Source organism: Crocodylus porosus, unplaced genomic scaffold, assembly GCF_001723895.1.
Source record: "Crocodylus porosus isolate Cpor-Errol unplaced genomic scaffold, CroPor_comp1, whole genome shotgun sequence".
Taxonomy (NCBI): domain Eukaryota; kingdom Metazoa; phylum Chordata; order Crocodylia; family Crocodylidae; genus Crocodylus; species Crocodylus porosus.
In genome coordinates, this window is record NW_017728947.1 from 69,622,315 (window position 1) to 69,643,379 (window position 21,065).

General features: G+C 41.1%; 1 protein-coding gene across 1 annotated transcript in view; it reads left to right on the forward strand.

The window, feature by feature from the left end:
* Positions 1–225: 225 nt before the first annotated feature.
* NPAS3 (neuronal PAS domain protein 3) overlaps positions 226–21,065 on the forward strand; it is a 741,990-nt gene continuing 721,150 nt past the window's right edge. Inside the window, exons 1-2 of the mRNA XM_019551125.1 lie at positions 226–242; positions 1,606–1,695. Coding sequence (XP_019406670.1) covers positions 226–242; positions 1,606–1,695 — 107 coding nt within the window. The remainder of the gene's footprint in view (positions 243–1,605; positions 1,696–21,065) is intronic.

Below are 21,065 nucleotides of genomic sequence, written 5' to 3' on the forward strand. Positions count from 1 at the left end.
TTAAATAGTTGGGGACAACAAGGATAGAAATCTCTCTCATCAGAACTATTATGTAATATTGAATAAGGGCTAGATCCACAAAGGGATTTGCATGCTTGGCTTCCGGAATAGAATCCACAACTGAAGGTAGGTGCGTATACAATGCATATCCCAGGGGAAAACTTTAACCTCCTCCTCTTCAAGTCCGGTTTTTAAGAAAGGATTGGCCACTGGTTCATTTTGGAAATGGATGACTTAGACATGTAAGTCTAGGAGAGAGAGTTGGGCTGGGATTTCCCATGTGACAGTGGCCACGGTCTGCAACCCACAGTTAAGTGTGTATATCTCCCTCTTTTCAGTAGATTTTGTTGGCCAGTTTAGGAGACCTAGTCACCCTGCTGGCTGCTGTGAAGCCCATTCTGAGATTCCTAGCTCCCCTCACAAGTTGTTCAGGGAACTCAGGCTCCTAACTCAGGGCCATGGTTTGCATTCTGGGATCCAGGCCATTCCAAGGATCAAAAAGTTAGCCATTGTGATGCTGAGTGTCACAATGTCCAGTTCCCAGTGTGGATCTAGACCCCAGTTTCCACAGCGCAGAACTTCAGAGCTTCCATCACTCTGCCTGGGTTTGTGCATTATAACCAGTATTTCTGGGAGATCCATAATTGATTTTTCCATTGAAACAAATACTGTGAATAGATAAACTTCAATTTTGGGATTGTCATTCAGATATTGATCCTCTAAAATTATAGATGAAAATGTTGTTGAAAATTATAAAAATTATTTTTGTGTCCTTGAAAATTGAAATGTGTCGGGGTGGGGGCGGGGGCAGGGAAATGTTAGTGAGAGGTGGACAGAAAAGCACATAATACTCATTTTTATATCAGAAAAGTAACAGAAATGATCAGGTGGATACTACTGTGTACAATTGGCCAAGTATTTTTTTAAACCAGACTGACTTTTATAATCCAATTATGACCCCCTGTTAGGGGGCTTGTAAAGGCTTAATTGAGTCTTTTTGAGGTTTAAGAGCAGATATGACAAGGTTCTGGGCACTTCCCAAGCACCTACCCCAAGCATCTTGAAGTGAACAGAAGTTGGAGACAGTGCTGCTAATGTGCTTAAACCCTTTAATATTAAGCCTCAGTGCTGCTCTGCCTCTGATCCTGTACTGCTGAAGTTAATGGGAGATTTGATTTTCCATTGAATTGAATAGTAGCAAGCTTAGTATCTCAAATTTTCAGTTCTCACTTGTGTATAACTCCCATAACTGCCTGAGTAAGGGCTTCAGAACAGTGATCAAATTGTGACAATTAAATTAGTAGTAGTTTATTACCAAGAAATGGGCAAAGTATGCATTCTGCTTGGTAGTACATCAGTTTGCTACCTCTTCTACTTTCATTGGTTTGAAGAGTGGAACATTGCGCTCATAGAGAACTGAAGTTTAGTTTGCATTTGTCGCAAAATTAAAAATATAGAAACTACTGGATATGTATGCACAATGCAATTACGCAAAGATGTAAAAAAAAAAAAAAAAAAAAAAAGAAAAGCATACTTATTGTCCTGCATTACAGTTACCTGTAGAGAATCTCTAGTCATGTATATCTGTTTTTGATACCTCTACAGAATAACTGTCCAGCATCCTCTACCCAACCAATCAGAATGTAGGAAAATCTACAGATATGACGGAATCTACTGTGAATCTACCTACCAGAAGTATGTTGAAATCTGTGTGAGTCTTACCTCTAGCTCGTGCATTTAGTGCTCGTGCTCTCCCACTATTCAGAAATTAAACATGTATTAAAATCTTATACTTCTACTTAAATGAAAAACCTCTAAAACAGGGACAGAAATATGTTTTTTAATTCTTTGGAACTGTGCTCTAAAAGTTAAAAAGCAAATAAAAAACCTTATGGCTTTATTAAATCTCTTAGGTATGCTTCTGTATACTGCAATAAATAAGAACTTATACACCAGAAAATCTAGGCAAAATATATTGCACAGGTGCTTCACATCTTAGGGATTTGAAAGGTGTGTTATGTATAAATTAGCTGTCACTTTTTTTCAGTCATGTAATGGAATGATGAGTTGTAATTTGCATAATCCTTTAAGAAGTCAAATTATACTGTCATGTAGCAGACTTAACATGCTAGCTAGGATTTCATAGCTTTGCAACTAATTAGTATGTACCTTACAGGACAGTTAAATTGAAGTTGAGTCCTCTTGCTTTGCAGTATTTTGCCTTTGTCCCTTGCCTAACAGTACCTGCCTTTGTGAGTAACTACAGAATGTGCTTCTGATGAAAGTGCTACAGATATGGGCAGGCAAATGTAACATGACTTTTATTACATTTACACTCAGCAAAGTTGTTTTTTTCACTGTAGTAAAGATTGTTTTTTCATGATTGGTTTCAATAGTACATTTCCAGTAAGAATTGAGAAATATATGATATTTGACAACAATATTATGGCTGTTTTTTGCATCAAAATATTGCAAATGCATTACCAATTTTCTGTTGTTTTTATTGGATTATCAAACTGTTCTCTATCCCTTAATGTTTAATTTTTAGATTCTAACTATATTCCTATTCTCAGTCATATTGCATTGTTTTCATCATCATCTTGCGTGTAGCTGTTTTAATTTTCTCAAAAGAACTTATTTTCTAGAAAAAATAGTGTTCACATTGCAGCTAAATCTTTCCTTGGCAGGGCAACAATACTCATTGCTATTTTTCAGTTCGTATTATGTCCCCCTTCTCAGTTAATTCCATCGCCTGCTGTTAGTTTACTGAATCTATGTAGGGATTGGGAAAACACCCCAGCAGTAGAAGTTGATCAGAGGAGTAGACATAGTAGAATTTTATAGTTTTTAAGAGCAGAACAAAAGAGATGTTTGGAATGAGTACCGGTTTCCTCAGTGAGAAGAAATGGGAGTCAGATTTACGTTTGGGTCATCTCTAAATGGTTATTTTTGCTTTTTTCTCTTTTGAAATTAAAGTTTTATTTTTATTCATGTATTCTATTAATGTATCAATAATCCTATGGGCAGCTTTTTGAAACTTTGATTATTTTATAAACATTTAATCTGTGACAGTAGTATAGTTTGAGTCAAGATCATCTTTAAAAAGTGTCTTTTAAAAGGATACATTGGAATTTTCTTTGAGCAGTTGTTTTATGTTGCTGTTACACCCCAGTTCAGTAACCATGAATTCTTATTAAATTGTTTATGCATTAAGTTCAGTGTTGACTTGCCAACAAAAACATCTTTCTGTCTTTTGAACCTCTTGCTATGGGGATACAGAAACTTGGCATATATTAGTGGATAGTAGCCAAACCAACTTTGTTGTGGATTGGAAGCACAGTGATGGCTTTATGGTTCCAAACTGACAGAATCTTACAGATACTTTCACAGGCAGAGTTTTTAATAACTGATACAATTTGTGGTTAGCATAGTTAAAATAGGAAAATCTATGATCACAAGTAAAAAGTATTAAGGGTATATTTATGTATGTATTATCCAAAAAGGAATTAAAAAGAATGTAATTTCCTAAACCTTGATTTTGTTGAAAGTCATTGGTATATTGACATTTTTTTCAGTTTATCTGAAGTTAATTATCAACATTATTAAAAAAAATCACACAATTAATGCCACTTATATTCTTCTCAAAACATGTTTTATATATGATATTTCTCTGTATACTAATACTGATGTTTCTTTTATGTTTGATCCTATTGTGGTATTAATGTACAGTGTGTTTAACTTTTGTGTATGGTACTTAGAATTTTTTGATTGTTAACACAGGTGGAGATTATTCTTTTCAAATGCTATAGTAGTCTGTTGCCAGTTACGCTAAAGTTTAACATTAATGGAAATCCCCTCAGTAAAAATGACACAGGGAATATTAAGCTTAATTTGTTTGTCCTTTTCTGAAGTATAAACCTGAATGATACAAGCTGAATGAACTTTTAACACTATATACACTTTGTGCCATACAGTTTGTCTGCATACTGCAACCCTTGATAAGAGTGCAGCTCATGTAGATCTCCCTAAACTAGCTAGCTTGGATGCTGAGAGCACTTTAGCTGCAGGATCACAGAACTCAGCATGAGCTGTAAAACCCACCTGGGAAGCTGAGTAAATCTTCCTGTTATTAGTGCTCACTACGTTCTGTGCAGCCATCAGTAGATAGAAGCTAGTTTGAGAATGTCAGCATAAGCTTCAGTCGCACCTTTGCATGCAGGGTAGACCTGCCTGTAAAATCTGGCTATTTGCAGAACTCTGTTTGAAGCTGCCTTCATAAACATTGTAAAAGCCTTCCATTGTCATATTTACTGGTGCTATTCGGTTAAATTTATATGTTACTTTGGGAGTGTGATTATTTTCTGTAGGCCTGCTTGACCTGTTCATTAGGTTGCGTGTGCAGAACCAGAAGTGCTACCAGGGTGGAACAATGGCTACTTCCCTAACTCTTACACAGCCTTCAGCTTTTTAGCATTCAGGAGAAGCCTGAATTTGGGAAGGAGTATGGGTGGGTTAGGACAGGTCAAAGCCACTAGTTCTCCACAGCTATACGGGAGCCAGTCTTTGTTTATGAATTTTCTTCTAATCACAGCAGTATCTTGCTGTGGTGGGTGCTGTTGAGTTATCAGTAACCAATATTATTGTTTATTCTTAAAGAGACAAGATTCCTAAGGGCCAATTGAAAATACAGCGGGACAGGAGACAGAACTTAATAATATAAAAAGATTTTTTTCAGCTCCAAAAGAAAAAGAATATGTCACAGTCCTTATCTTTGTAAAGTTTACACTTCATACGAAACTTAAGAATGCATTTTCTACTAAGTGACATGGCATTCATAAGTCTAAAGGCACCAGTATTTTTTGCAAGAGTTTATTGAAAAAGGATGTAGCCTTTACATACACACAATATCACATTTGTTAAAGTCCCTATGTATATCATAGAGTATGTATGCTCATCTGATTATTTGTGTAAGAACTCTCTGTATAGTAAATATGTAGAATATTCTTATTTAATCTAATTCTAGTGCTAGGGTGTATGTAAAATTCTTACTGGCCTTTTCCCTATATGTTTTTGTATTGGTACCAGCTTGTTTTGGGCTTTGGAAAATGTAACAGTGTGACTATTTGAAGGCTTGGGATGATAAATATATGAATTAATTTTGTGAAAAATACGTTGCAGCACAAATTTCTGAGAGGAGTTGATCCGTACAGTGATCATCATTAAGATTACCATGGCATTCCCAAGGAATGTGGCAAGCCCTACAACAACGTAGTGACTAACAGTGACTACTGTATGCTGCCTGTGATCCACGTAGACATTAGTCCAGTTGATGTCACTGAATGTTCCATCTAGATGAAGTGGAATAATTAGTTCTGTATGCTAGAGTTAGTTCCCTGCCACCCATCAGAATGAAATGTTGTGCTGTAATATCATAATGTACCATATTTACTTGACTCCAAGATGAGGTTTTTTCCCTCCTCATTCAGTAGGGGGAAAAAGTGCCTCATCTTAGTTTGGGGTACAAGCCTGGGATTGGGGTGGAGAGGAGAGGAACACAGGTGGCTGCTGCAGGTACATCTGTAGCTGCGACTGGAGCTCCAGCTCTAATCCTGGGTCTGAGCTGCAGGTGCTGCCCCCTGTGCTGACTGTGTCCCACTGTGGTTTACCCTCCATCATGGCTCTGGCCCTGCTTTGGCTCGGGGGTGGTGGTGGCAGCTCCAACCCTAGCACTATAGAGGGCATGTAAGTGTTGATAGTGTGTGAGGGCATAACTCTGCACTGCCCCCACTGCTACTGGGTGCTTGCTCTAGCCAGGCTACAGCCCTGCACCCTACTGTCGGTGCAGAAATCGTGCTGCCACCCCCACTGCTGCTGAGCCCTGCCTCTGGCTGGCTGCAGCCCCACACCCCGCTGTTGGCGCAGAAATCTGAGGAGGACCTGTGCTGCCCCCCCCCCCCCGCTCACACACACACACATGTTGCCTGTGTCCAGCACAGACCTAATCCTAAGGCCAGAGTTGCCACCACTGCTGCATGGCTGGGCAGGGGCCTGAGCCAGCATATGCTCCTTTCCCTAAGTTGAAATGGGCCTGGAGCTGGGACTATAACTGAAGGTAGTGGCAGCAGGGATGTGGGGAGGGAGTGGGGGAGGCACCAGGGGGTGCAGGTACCACATTGTGGCAGGGGGTGGGGAGCAGGTACCACATGGAGCACAGGCACGGTGGGGCCAGGCAGTGGCAGGTCCTGGGGATTTAGACACTGCAGGGGGGGCACCTGGGGCACAAGTGGGGTGGGGTTAGGGACAGGTGTCAGAGTGCTTGATTCTCCTGCCACCTGCTCCCTCCCACTGCCTGTCCCCCTCCTGCCTGCCCTTCTGCCTCTGCTTTCCCCACTGCAGTGATGAGGGGATGAATTTAAGACAACCCTCCAATAATTAGATTTTATTCATGGAAAAGTATAACAAAATGTATCATTGTATCAAATCTAATTATTGGGGATTGTCTTGAATTCAAAGTAATCTTGGATTTGGGTAAGTACTTTAGCACTACGTAATATTAATTTAAATTGTTGTTGGGTTTTTTTTAACAAACCTTTTACTGGAACTCAATTCTGACAATCCTAGGTTGTTAAAAACACACTTTTAAAAGAACTTTCAGGGACTGCAAACCAACATAGTGCCAATATGTTCCTCCATTCACAACTATTCTAGGATCAGGGTTGGACGCCAGACTTCTGCGTCTCAGAAAGTGTTGGTGGCCAAAAGAGTACAGAACCCATATTGTAGAAGTCAGAGATGTTTTACATTTTTCTGTTATGCTAGGGTTCAGGGACCTGTTACAGTGGGTTTTCAGCGTGTCTGCTTCTTTAGAGGCAACACTGGGCTGTCAGTCACTGACAGGAAAGGGTTTGGCCTGGCACAGCCCCTAAAATACTTGGATGTTGTTCCATCTCCACAGCTGCAGGCAAGCAGTTTTAGATTCAGTTGCTACAGAATAGAAAATGAAGCCAAAACCAAACCAAATGTACTGAAAATCTCATCTCCCTGTTCAACTGTAGAATCATAGTACAGTACTTAACCAGCGTTTGTCCTGTTTTTGCCAGGTAGAGAGCTTTTTCTTCCTTTTCCCTGAGATTTTAGTGGCTTGAACCCTCATTTACCTGTATGGAGTGCTGCATGGCTGACAAAGCCAGAAAAACAATGGGTAACTGTCTTTTTTAAGAAACAGCCCAAATTGGGTAGAGCATATCATCGGCTCATTCCTTTCGATGCCAGAGGCCACAGATGGTAATAAAAAAATTCACTGTCTGGTATCTGCTAAGTCTGACAAAATAAAACATGGTTTCAGTGTCTGATGCCCCTGCTAACCAGCACAGAAATCAGTATTGCAGGTAAATAGCAACATTGGATACTTCTGCTCATCTTTGTGGTACCCTAGAAAAAATACCAGACTATTGACCTGCATTGATTCCTCTGCATCAGTCAGGGCATATAATGGAGATGGTTTTCTTGTGCAGCCACAGGTCATTCCTGGGAACTCTGGAGCAGTGTCCCCTCCCTGCTTTAGAATATGGACAGCTGCAGAGGAAGAGCCTTTGGAGTCTCTTCTGAATCTCTAAATTTAATCTAGCTAGTAACAACAGGAGTGAAAACATGGTGGTTTGGACTTAAGTGTGGGCTCTACAAGCCCACCTGGGACCTGGGCTATTCTCTTACATTCTAATGTAGCCTGAATATGTGCTCCCCTGTCTTCATTCCTTTTGTTACCTGTGCAAGCTACATTGAAGGTAGCTCAGGTATACCTGTCAGTACTAAATTACATCTTCATTGCCATGTAAACATGCCCTATTAGGCTGTAAAGCGGGGGCAGGCAATTATTTTGGGCGCCCCTGCTTTACAGTCTAATTAGGGCATGTTTACTGAGTTTTGGCAAGCTATCGAGGGCAGCGTGACAGGCAGCTAGGGGCAGATAAATATTAATTTTCTACATTCTTTAGGGGTCCCACGGGCTGGATGGGATGGCCTGGCGAGCCGCATTTTGCCGACCCCTGCTGTAAAGGAATGCTGTAAAGGGGCCAGTCATTAATAGTTCTCTCATCTCTGTGCTTCCATCATACAGGGAAAGGTACCCAAGTGGCAGTCTACCTCAGCCACTGATGGTAGTACAGCTCTGTTCTTGGTTTAAAAAAAAAAAGCATAAAGGGAGGACAAAAATCTTAGCTGTAGCACCAGTGACATTTACTAATTGCATGTGAGCCTCACTTCTTTAGCTCTACAAATCTCCTATTCAACACATTTTATTCTTTCTTCCTTCTCACCTCCCATTTTAGCATTATATCCCCAGGCACCACCAGGGCAGGAGAGGAATAGTCTGATGGCTACTAGAGAAGTCATCTTCTAATGGATGTTGGAAGAATAGGATCTTTGTTGAGAGCTTGTTCCTTCTCTTCATCTGGAGAAACCTGGGACCCAAAGTCACTTTTTTCACAAGATGTAGTACAAGAGAGCTTCCAGTATGGAAGACTTTCCATGCCTTCTGGAGTCAACGTGGTGTAAAGAAAATGAGGAATGGAGGTCTACAAAAGAGAATTTTCATATGAATCCCAGAAATAAGCTTATATTATCTTTTATTCCTTTGTAAACCAGAGAAATGTGCATAGAACAATGCAGAGAAAAGTCAGAGACAGGTACAGGTATTCTCATTATTTTAACTTTTACAGGAGACTCTCCATATTTCTCCTTTCTCCTGCAAGAGATTTTGGTCCAGCAAATTAAGTCCTTTTCCCAGAAGATCTAGTAGTTTGGACAGACATGCTGTCAGAGATCATTCTTCTCACACTTATATATTCCCACAGTATGCAAACTCTTTCCCCTCCCCCTGCAGATAAATTGCTCCTCAGGTGTCTGCATGACTGAGAAGAAAATGCACAGGATAACAGTTTCTGGCAGCCTGTAACTGTTGAACTAGAAATTTATTTGGGGAACTGATGGGCAAGGCAGTAGCGGAATTGCCAGATAATACAGGAAGTCTATGCCTTTTTTCAGATGATACAGGAGAGAGGGGACATTTTAAGGGAGTGGAGGATTACTTTAAATAGATCCTTGGAGTCACTGAACAGTCTGCAGTGCTCCTTGTCACCTCAGTCTTGCCAACATCAGTCTGGAGCGCCAAAGCGGTGGCCATCTTCACCAGTGCACATCAGACAAATCATTTTTAGATTTATTTTTTATTATTATTTTTTTTTTTGCAGAGGTCTTCCTAAAAGGAAATCAAGCCTCCAGGGGTATGTCTTCACTACATAACTAACCCAGGTCATTGACATCTGGGTGTGAGCCACCTGGATACCCAGAGTAGGGAAATAACATTTTTTCCCAGGAAAGCTCCTACCCAGTGAGCTCAGTACAATGAATGTTTCCTCATTGCTACTACATTTGCCTTTAACTGTCTGAGGTTGTATTCTATTTTTTTTTTTTTGGTTTTGTATGCAGAGATACTTTACAGTTCTTTCCAAGTTGTTTGCATGGATTGCAGGAGAACCTGGTTTTCCTTTGTGAGAATTGTGGGAAGAGTATTTGAGGATTCTCATCATCCAGGCAATTTTTGCATACATCCTTACTACTGACAGGGTGGGTTCCAGCCCAGGTGAAACCAGATCTTCATTCTGACTACACCAAACTCATCTGTGTTGAACTGTAAACTGAGATCTGATTAAAGCACCTTCAAACCAGGTTACAGATTGTTCTATTGGAAGGATGGAGATAGAAAGGAGGGTAGTGCTAAATTTTTGTAAAATGTGGGTTTAACTATACAGTGAAGACAGTTTTGCAGTTTAGAGATGCAGTAGGTTTGCAGTAGGTCTAGTGATAACCAGTTAGCTTACCACTTCTTGTTTAGCGCAGGCTGGAGTGCAGTGTGGCAGGGAAGGGGATAAGGGAGGCCATGCAGTGCCCACCAGGAACCAGAAGGCAGCAGAGCAGTCAGTAGGGACGAGGACATGGGGAGGGGCATGGAGGACTAGTAACCATAGCCTGTGAGGTAAAACAGCAGGCGGCCTAATGACTCACCAATTAAGCAATTAGCTGCTTGTTCACAGGTGCTCCCTCCCTCCTAGCACCAGGCTTCACATGGGCTGTGTTGTCTTGCTGAGCTTGTCACCACCTTCTTCCCCTCCCCGCCCCTGTCAAAGGGCACCAAGAGTAGCTCCCAGCAGCAGTTGTGTCCAAACTGCTGTGCTATCAGTAGCTATCATTTAACTGGCAGAATTAGAGGAGGTTAAATGGATAATGTTTTTAATAGCCATATCGCTACCACATTGCATCAGAAAACAACCAACTATTAAAGCTACCTTCATGCCTCCAGCTTTCACCCTAAGCACATCACTGTCCACAGCCAAGCACTACATTACAGTTGTATCTGCTCTGATCCCACCAATCGGAATGAACTCCTTCAGGATTTGGAGCAGGGATTCCTACAAGTAAAATAGAATACCAAAACTATAGTCATTCAAATTAATAAAGCTAGATTTGGATCTTGATCTGACCTTCCATAAAACCAACCCTGGGACAAGGACAATAGAATCCCTCTGCTTGTCATTTACAACTGCCAACCTGAACACCTCAGCTACATCATTAAGGACTTCCAAACCCTCCTGGAAAAAGCATAAGGGTTTCAAGATAGGTATGAGGGTGAACCTGTCCTGGGTTACATAAATCCTCCACAACCTCAAATAGTTGGTCTCGAATTGACTGACCAACTCCCATCCTCATCAAGATAGCAGGACCTGCAATGGAACCAAATGCCTGCTGTGCCCCACATCAGTGCAGACCCCATCATTACTTGACTGACTAACAGGGGGTGCATCTATATGTGCCATTAGGGTGACCTGCATGTGTGCCCAGGACCTCAGTAGTTTATCTGGGGCACAGCAGTCCTGGGCCGGCAAGGGTTTTGGGGATCAGCCCCAGGCTCCAGGTGGCAGTGTTGGCGGTGGAGGGTCTGCCTAGGGCATGAAGGTGCTAAACTGCAGGGCCAGGCAGCAGGCAGCCCACGCACTTTAGCATCTTTGTGCCCCAACCATCCGGTCACCATCTACTACACATGCATTTCAGTACACGTAATTACTCCATCATAGGATAGTACTGTCCCTGACATTGCTGTCCTATGTTGGATTTAATTAATTTACTGTGCCCTAATACTGGCACATGTGTAGATAATGACATTTTACTGCAGAGCTAATTAGTCAACTTTGCAGTAAAGTGCACATGTAGATGCACCCAAGGCGTAGAATATCTAAGGCTTATTCACCCGTGACTATATCAATGTCATATACACCATCACCTGGTTACAGTGCCCCTCTGCTGTCTACATCATACAGATGGGGTGATCTCTGTATGTAAGTATAAATGAACTGATCTGACATCAGCTGCAGAAAGCCATAAAGGCCTGTTGCAGAACACTTTAATATCTCTGGACAATCCATTGCTGATCTCAGGACTGATCTTCACAGGCAGCAAAATTAAAAAAAAACCCAAACAGTTTGAACAGGACATTGTGGGCCAAGAAATCCACAAACTGGGTGGTGTTAAATATGGTTTATATAGGGACTATGGATTCTCATCTCATTACCTGAATTAACTTTTTTGCCCTGTTGTTACTATGGGTTTTTATTTGTAGGCCTCTAACACCATTCCTCCGTCCTCTACCTTTCAACTTCCCACCTTTTGTATTCAGACCATGCACTCTACTTTATACATTGCTCTATACTTGTCCTTTCACAGTATCTGGTGAAGTAAGCTTGTGTTCACAAAAGCTTATGCTCTCTATATATCTTAGTTAGTCTGTAATGTGCATATTTACCCTGCCTTCTGCCTGACTTGAGACTAACATAGCTAATTGCCTTTCCGTATACCCCATCTACTATCTCAAAATGACTAATGACCAGTCAGACATTTCCCCATGCTCAGAGTTGTCCAGGTTGAACATCCAGTGTCTGATGCAGTTTTTGGGAAAGCACTATTCCAGTATGTCATCCCTCCATAAGAGGCAATAGAGTTAGTATCTAAATATAAATTAAAATAGTGTTAACTCCCTCCATGAATGCACACTGGTATTAAAATTGTACTGTGACAGATCAGTGCCATTTTATATACTGGAGAATATAAATCTGTTACCTAAAGCTTCCTCTCTCTAAATAATTAAAAGTAAATGATTAAGAGTTCACAGATTTGCCAGTATTGAACAGTTTGGTCTTATTGTAACATGAGAACCAATATGGCTTACAGTTCAATAAGAAATGTTGAGGGTTTATATAAGCTCCATAGTGTTTAATTGTAGTATCTATCCTGAGACAATTTTGCAGTGAGTTAGTCTGAATGACTGGTGTAGCAATACTAAACCATCACCTGTCCCTTGCTGTGAACGTTATTTCAAACTGGTGTGGTCTTCAAATTCTGGATAGAATTTTATAGTCTGTTGATTCTTCTGTATAAGGGGATGTCTGCTAGTTGTATGCCTAAATTGTTTCTGCGTTGCATTTCCATGTCAGGATTCTTTTCTTTTATACTCACCCATCCCATCCCTTTCCCTAGCCCTGCTGAAATGGAAAGATCAATTCAAATGATCTGTTATGGAGCTGTTCTTCTGCACTCAGCAAGATTTCACTTTTTCCTTACCCTTTTCAGTGACTATCACCTTTTCAAAATCAAGTAACACTATTGCCAAAGAGACCAAAAATAACACTCATGGACAACATAATTGAGCAAGAAAACAAATTAATTTTCTTCGCTAGATTGTATATTTTCATTACATGATTGAAAGTAACACCTATGATTTTTTTTTATGGAAGTAGTTAGCAAAACACCTGCACTAAAGCATGTGTGAGACCTCGGAGTCAAATAACTACTCTGAATCTTTTATAGGCTTTTGGTTGAAAGTTAGAATTCAAATACCTACCAACTGATTTAAAAGAGATATTACGGGCCTGAGAAGCAAGACTTGTGAGGAAAAGCTGAGAATGTTAGGATTACTTAGTTTGGAGAAGAGAAGACTGAGCCAGGGTTTAATATAACACTTTTCAAATACCTGAAAGGCAACTGTAGAAAGGATGAAAATGGGTTCTTCTCTGTGGCTCTAGGAGACAGGATTAGGAGCAATGGAAATTTAGGTTGGAGATGAGGATAATCTTTCTTGTTATGAGGGTGGTCAAGCATTGGAACAGGCTACTTAAAGAAAATGTGGAATCTTAATCCATGAAGGTGTTTGAGAGATGACTGGACAGAAACTTGGCTAGGATGGTTTTGTTAGGGATGATCCTGCCTTGAGCAAGGGGTCTGGACTAGATGACCTCGTGAGGTCCTTTCCAGTCCTGTGTTCTATAATACTATGCACACACCTGGTGTATGTACCTAAATTTGAAAATGCTACTTGAAGAAGAGGTATGTGCCATGCTGGTCGATCTAAATACCTTTGTAGATACATATTCATGGATTTTAAGGCTAGAAGAGACTATTAAAATAATCTAGTCCAGGGGTCAGTGACCTAAGGCTCACAGAGCCATTTTATCTGATATGGGGCTTTGGCAGTATTTGGTAGCTTTGCTAGGGGGTTGGTGGTGAATGCTGTCCCTATGCTGCTGTGGACATTAGTTATGGTGGCTGGGTCCTAATGCCCACCTATCTTTGACCTGAAGTGGGTCATTCCTGCAAAGAATGCCAACGGTTGAGCTAGTCTGACTCTCACATAACACAGACAGTACTGCATTTTCTGATATACACCGTTGCCCGAAATGTAATACCACCTTGTTTTTTGAGAAGCAAAATGAGGGGGGAAAAAAAGATTTTTTTTTTTTTTACTGTGGAGCAGGAACCTAATTAGGGTACTTCCAAACCATGGCAGAAAATCAGCTTCCCCACTTAATAAATAGTTTGGGGGGAGAAAGTTGCATGTTGTATGTGAGAAAATATGGTATTTCACCAGGCTGTTCCTGCATCAAGCATATAAATTCTGGCTGAGCCAAAGCATATAATTTAGAAAAAAAATCCTTATTTAAAAATTTCAGGTGATAGAAAGTCCACCAGAACCATAGATAAGTTTTCCATGTGGTTAATTACCTTCACTGTTGAAAATGTGTATCTTATTTCTAGTTTGAATTTGTCTACCCTCAGATTCTATCCATAGACTCTTGTTATGCCTTTGCCTGATAGATTAAAGAGTCCTTTACTGTCACAGTACTTTTTCCCCATTTAGTTACTTACAGACCATGACCAATTTATCCCTTACCTTTTGTCTTTGAGTTAACAAGATAGAACTTCTTTAGTATCTCTCTGTAAAGTAGATTTTCCAGAGCTCAAATCATATTTGTAACTATCTTCTGAACCCTTTCCCATTGTTTATATCCTTTTCCAGGTGTGGACTCAGTTCTGTTAGTGGTTTTACTAAGCCCATATACAGATGTTAAATTCATTATTATGTATTTGTTGTTATATTGCAGTGGTTCTGACAGACTCCAACTATCAGCTGGGACTCTGTTGTGGTAAACATGCTAGAAAACAAAAAAGTAGTCTCTGCCCCCAAATGCTATAGAGGTTATAAGACCTCCCTGCTTCTACTCAGTAGCCCCCTACGTATGCATCCAAGAATTGCATTAGTTGTTTCAGCCACTGTGTTCCCCTGAAAGCTAATTTTCAGTTAGTTATTCATCATAGGCCAAATGGCCTTTTTTTGAGTCTGTACTCCAAAATACAGTCCCTTATCCAGTGTGTAGAACCTGTGTTCTTCATCTGTAGATGTATGATCTTGCATTTAGCTGTATTAAAATGCATATATTGATACAAACTATGCTGTTTACTGTGCAATCCATATGCTCTGTAGAACCAACATGTTCTTATTGTTTACCAGTTAATATTTTTTGTGTTTGTAAGAAAATTTTATCAGAAAGGATTTATGTTTTCTTCTGTCTTGAACCGTTGACTTATTGCCTCTGCACAGGAACCTGAGAAGGGATGAAAAGTTCAAGGGTTTCTACATTTCTTAAAAAATTCTGGAGAATAGTCATAATCTAAAATTCAAAATGGCTGAGATGTAATAGACCCACAAGGCTATATTGCACAAATTGGACATGCACGGACACACTCCAATGCACTGGGCTGGTTACAGTTGATAATAGTGCTTGCTACACAATTTTCAAGGAATGCTTTAAATGGTGGCCCCTTCAGTATCTAGATGGCATTATGGCCTTAAAATTATTCTATTTAGTCACTGATTACCTCATTTAGAACTGAAGAAAGGCAATTTTTTTTAAATAAACTTTTTCAAAATGACATTTTCATACTTAAATGCTTTGACTTTCTATTTTGAAATGGTGTTTCTGTTTAGAAATTGACCTAACTAAATAAAAAGTAGGATTGTCAGTTTAATTGCAGTTAACTTATGTGATTAATGCAAAACAAATTAACACGTTAATTTTTTTAATCGTGTTAATCGTGCACATCGTTTTGACTAGCAGAGTAGACCAGCTCCAAATCAGCTGGAACCCATGCACCCAACCCTATCTTGCCCTGGGCCAGACACATCTGCCTATGCTGAGCAGTGACAGCAGCAGCCAGGCAGAAACTGCTACTTGGCTTAGGGGAGAAGTGGCCCCTCCCCTTCACTGCTGCTGGGGCCTTTTTGTTGCAGCCCCCCAAAGCCCACACCTGGGCTGCCCTGCAGCTCCTCTCTGCTGCTGTCCCTGCCGCCTCTGGGCTGCCCAGTGGGGCAGCGGTGGCAGTGCCAAGGAGTCGCAGAGTAGCCCAGCTCTGGGTGGCTTCAGCTAAAAGCCCCTGGCAGCAGCAGCAGGGGGGGAGGAGGGGGGCAGGGGTGGTGCTTCTGCTTTTCCTCTGCACTGAGCAGCAACTTCTGCCTGGCCACTGCTGCCACTGCTCAGCTTGGGCAGGCAAGTCTGCAGCAGGCACAGGGCAGGCCAGGGTTGGGGCTGTTTGCATAGGTTCCGGCTGGTCTCTTCTGGCCAGGGCAAGTCCGGAGTGGACGCAGGGCAGGCTGGGGTCAGGGTTGGGGCTGTGTGCTGTTGGTGGTGGTAGGAGGGAGCCACAGGGTACACAGGCTCCAAGCTGTTGGGTTGGGGGGTACTGACTATTGTTAAATGCAGGAGAAACAGTGCAATTAAAATTGCAATTAATTGTGACTATTTTTTTAAATCTTGCAATTAATTGTGATTTTTTTTTTAATCATTTGTCAGTCCTATTAAAAAGGAGAAGAACATAACCCCCAAAATGAAGCAAAATACTTTGTTAAACAAAATAACTGAAATCCAGTTTTTGTTTACTTTGTATCATAAAAGAATGCTTTTGGATTGACATTGAACAAAATTGCTTTCTGATATTTTGTTTTGATTGCTGAACTAAAAGATCCATTATTTGCACAGTTTTACATCTCTTCCCCTTCATAGGGAGTATAATTGAAGCCTATGTATTTAGGGTTTAAGTAATTTGCTTACAGTGTAATATTTTCCACTTTTCTACGGGTCTCTTCTGATTCAAGGTGACACAGATCTTGTTTCACACACAACTCCAGCAATGTGAGTAAATATATGGCATACTGATAATTAAAATGTTGATTGTTAGGTAGCTATTTTGTAGTGGCAATAGGTTTCTTCAGTCTGAACTAAATTTATATTTGGAGTGGTTTAAGTTATTCCTTTTAAGACAGATGTTGCTCAAATTAAAAAAAAATTAAGCAAGTTCTGTGTGTGTACAGGAATACAATACTCCCTTCTGAGAGGTTTTCACAAATATGAAGCTGTAGACTGCATCTCTGTCCAGCTCTTTGGCCTTCCAGCCCCACCATGCTGCCTGCACTCTTGGGAATTTTCTGTACTGCTGTCTCCCAGGCTGCTCCTTCTAGCTGGGTGTTCTTGCGCTCTCAAAGTCTCAGGGTAGAAACAAATGTTGCCTGACGTCACATTTGTGCCACCATAACAATTTTTATGGCAGCACAAATGCTGAGCAAATAGATGTTCATACCTTTTGTGCCGCATCGTTGGTGCAATAAAAGGTTCTAATAAATTCTGCTGCTTTATTATGGCCAATTTCTGTTTGCTTTGAGGAGGGAGAATGTGGGCAGCCTAGGGCTGCATGGACTCTCCTAGTTGGGTTGTGCGGGACTGCGCCCCTCAAACTCCTGGAGCGCCTGTCTAGCTTTCTCTACTTACAGACTGCATCTACATGAGATGCTGACTGTGCAGTAGCTTGGTACTACTGAGTAGTAATGTCACATGGCATGAAGTCAGTGTTGCCTGAAAGCCTTTAAGGGACACTACTTCTTGGTAACTCTGGTTACTACACAGTACTTGTACACAACTGTATACAAATACTAAATGACTGCTCGGTAAAAATGGCACAGTCAGCATCTCATGTAGACACAGCCCCAGACACCCTCCCACGTTGCCCTGCATCTCCTTGCTGGGATGCACAGTGACCCGTGCTTCCTATGCGGTCACAGGCCAGCATGGATTCCTCACAGGGTGGTACAAGACCCAGATAATCCCCAGCACCCTGTTCCTTAATGTGGGGACCCACATTGACCTGTGCTGCCTCCTGAAGCATGGGTCACTGCAGGTCCCAGTGTGGGGTGGTGCAGAAGCTGCAGAATCCCTGGTGCCCTGTGCCTCTTTGCCAGGACCTGCTCCAGCCCATGCTTCAGGCAGAGGCACAGTGCAGGATGGGTTCCTGGGTGGAGGCATGGGGCACCTGGGGTTCCTCAGGTGCCATACCACCCCACCAGGATCCATGCTGCCCTGTACCCAGGGCAGCAAGGGATCCCGCAAATCGTGGGACAAGGGGTGTTGTGTGTGTTGTTTGTCTGTTGTATGTGGCCCAGTAAAGCCAATCATGGCCCACCATGGCTGATCCATTTTGGTTTAGCAATGTCTGTTTTTACCATCAGACTTTCTCCCGAGCATGTTCTCTTCTGATCCCAAATCTTCCTTCTCTTGTTTGTATTCTGGAAGATAGGGTGATATTCCCTGGCTTCATGTGTAGAAGATTCATTACATTTATTGTGATGTCATCTATTTTTAAAACAATAATGAATCCATGGAAAACAAATGTAAATACATTTCTTAGCTGGAAATTTTTTAAAGCATAGGCCCATGATAAGGTTACCTACTGCTGCTCATGGGTGCTGGTTTTCAGGTTTTGTAATGATATGGTGAAATAGAAGGTACAGGCAGTACAGCTGTATATTTAGGGTTCCAAGTTGTTTCCTTGCTTTGCTCTCCTCCTTGTTCTACCTCCCCTCCCCTCCCCTCCCCTCCCCCTCCCCTTTTTTCCTTTTGGCCTGGATACCATCTTAAAGACATTTAATAGTTGCCAACTTGAATTCTGAATATAAATGGTGGTAGTTATTTAAAGGAGATACAAGACAAACAGAATACTGAGCAGATTCAACATGTAAATTAATGACCTATGTATGAAGAAAGCAAGGTATAGGTGAGGTTTGCAGTATAGTCTTCTGCTGCTGTCAGAGTAGCATACTCATATTCATGTACTGGTAAAGGGTCCCTGATATAGACATTTCCTGATTTTGATCCTTTATACTTCTTGATTTCCAAATCTGTATTAACAGGAAGACCATTATGTAAGATTGAAGGGACATTAGCTGTTCCACTATCCTTATGCCCTGGATAAAAAGGCCCTGAGAGCTGCATTGCATTTAAAAATCAATCCTATTTTTCATAATATAATTAAGTCTGTGTCATATGAGACATTCTTGTTGTATACTTGAATTATGGGTGAGAAACGTAATCTTCCAAGTTGCTTTACATATTTCATTTTAGTCGTCTTGGAAGCCTGCATGATGGTGTTATTTCCCTGATTAATCATGACAATGCTATCCATAGTAAATCCCAGATGGTTGAGTTTTATATTGCCTTGAAATCAAATGAAGTAAACAAAAACTTTCTGGTGGTGTTCTTAGATTTTTCCCCCTTACAAAAACCTCAAACGTACTCAGAGTGAAAAATATAGCAAACCTGGCTTAGTTAGGAACAATGCCTTGCTGCTTGCTTTGGGCAACACCTAGATCTCATAACTAAGAGAGCATTTTATGGTTATCATAGCAGGAGGCTTGTTTGCTTCCAGGGGTAGCAGCATGCTTTTAGAGCTGTTGCATTGCTGCTTGATTACTGCTGATGGTTGTTACACGCTGGACCCAGTGAAAACAGGCAGAGGCAGTTCTGATTCATATAACCCTGGGGAGTATCAGCCATGTATGCAGGCCATGCATCAGCATCTGTGGTAACTATGGCATTGAAATCGCCAAGAAAAGGCATAGCATCAGATAATCATCCATAAAAGAATGCTACTGAGCTGCTGTCAAATTCACAGTTGGTGGATTCAACTGATGGAAATACAGTACAGTATACCAAATAAAAACTGTTAGGTTTACCAAACAGGTTCAGGCTTCATCATTAGTGTTTCAGAGTGCCTTTAGGGTAACAGCTCTTCTGTGATCTGTATAAGAGCAGCAAGCCAGCTACTCCTGGTGTAGGGCAATCCTTGGAGGCTACAACCAAGTCTAATTGGCATTTTTACTCAGCTAAGTGAAGAGCACTGTCAACATGTATATTTAATCTTCTGATTTGTTTGTCCCAAAATTTCCTTAACATCATGCTGGCACAAGATATTGGTGCATCTGACTTACGTCTCAAAAATTAAATGCATTTCTACACAAGGGTATTCCTCAATAGGCAGAGCTAATAGGCTATTGATAGTATTATTTTAGTTAATAACAGGTATCATTAGTGGTCATTTGAAAGCATAGAATACAGCTTCTAGGTCCAGCCCAGGTTGGGAGAGGTAGTTTCAGGAAGCGGTCTTTCGCTGAACTTGTAGAAAGGGCCTGCCCAGCGCTTTACCTCTTTTTGGCTGGCTGTTAGAACTAGTGCATGATTCCCTGTGAGTACCTGAACTGAAAGACTGCAGTTGTAGCTGAACTCTCCTTGGAAGTTGTGAGTGGTGAAGCTGTCTACACCCTTTTCTCTCTAAATTGCTTCTAGGGAAGCCTGTAGTGATCTAATTCATGGTACCTAAGAAACCTCCTCCTCCTCACTATAGTCTATGATGTTATGACAGTTGAGAAGCTGAGGCACTTTTCCTAAATGTCTATGGATTCCAGTTTCTGGGGATTGAAAGCAATGCATTGTAAGTGGAGGGCCTTCATTTCTGAAATTTGCTTCCTCTGTTGTTCTTTGGGATTCTACGTGCATTTACCTTCAGGGCATGGTGTAAGGCTCATCTGTTTACTCATATTTTTGCTTGAAAAAGGTGATTGTGAGGAATATATTAAAATTCATTCTGGGACAGGCCTCCATCTGGGTTGACATTTGTATATTGTTTTAACTTTTGTGCATGCTTCCTTAGACTGATTTGTGAATCTCAAAGTAAGTAAATAACTGCTGGCTGGCTGTTGGACACCGTACCCTTCATATTTGTATCACTCTGTCATGCCTGTGGCTTTGCAGGCAAGGATGCTTTGGACCACTCTTATGTGCAGGTATTTTTGACTGACAGATTAGTACACTCCATTCTCAGATGATCCAAAGCATGCAAATGTTAGGCCTGTATTGTTGTTTTTAGGCAAAAATTTACATCTGCATTAAAATGAAAAAAATAATAATTTTGAGAGTCGATATGAATGTGCATATTGCATAAAGGCAGTGAGATCACATCAAGAACAGAAAGTTATTATTTTTAGCCTGAGTACTATAGTAACTGTAAACAGGAAATTATTATTTTCCCCCCTCGTGTTTATGTTTTGATAGTGAATATCTCCCCCCTCCTTTTTTTATTATTATTCCTGTTGCCTCCTTTATTATCAATTGTACTCCCGGTTAGTTAACCTCCAGCCTGAGGAGGATTGGCACGTAGCTTTTTATGGAACTTGTGCGAACACTTCTTTGTAGATCTGTGTCAGGGGGACTTAGGTAGATCAGTACTCAATATGCTTTTAATGTGTCCATCGCTTCCAGTGATGTACTTAGTTTCCACTGGCTTGAGGCTTGTGTTCTGGA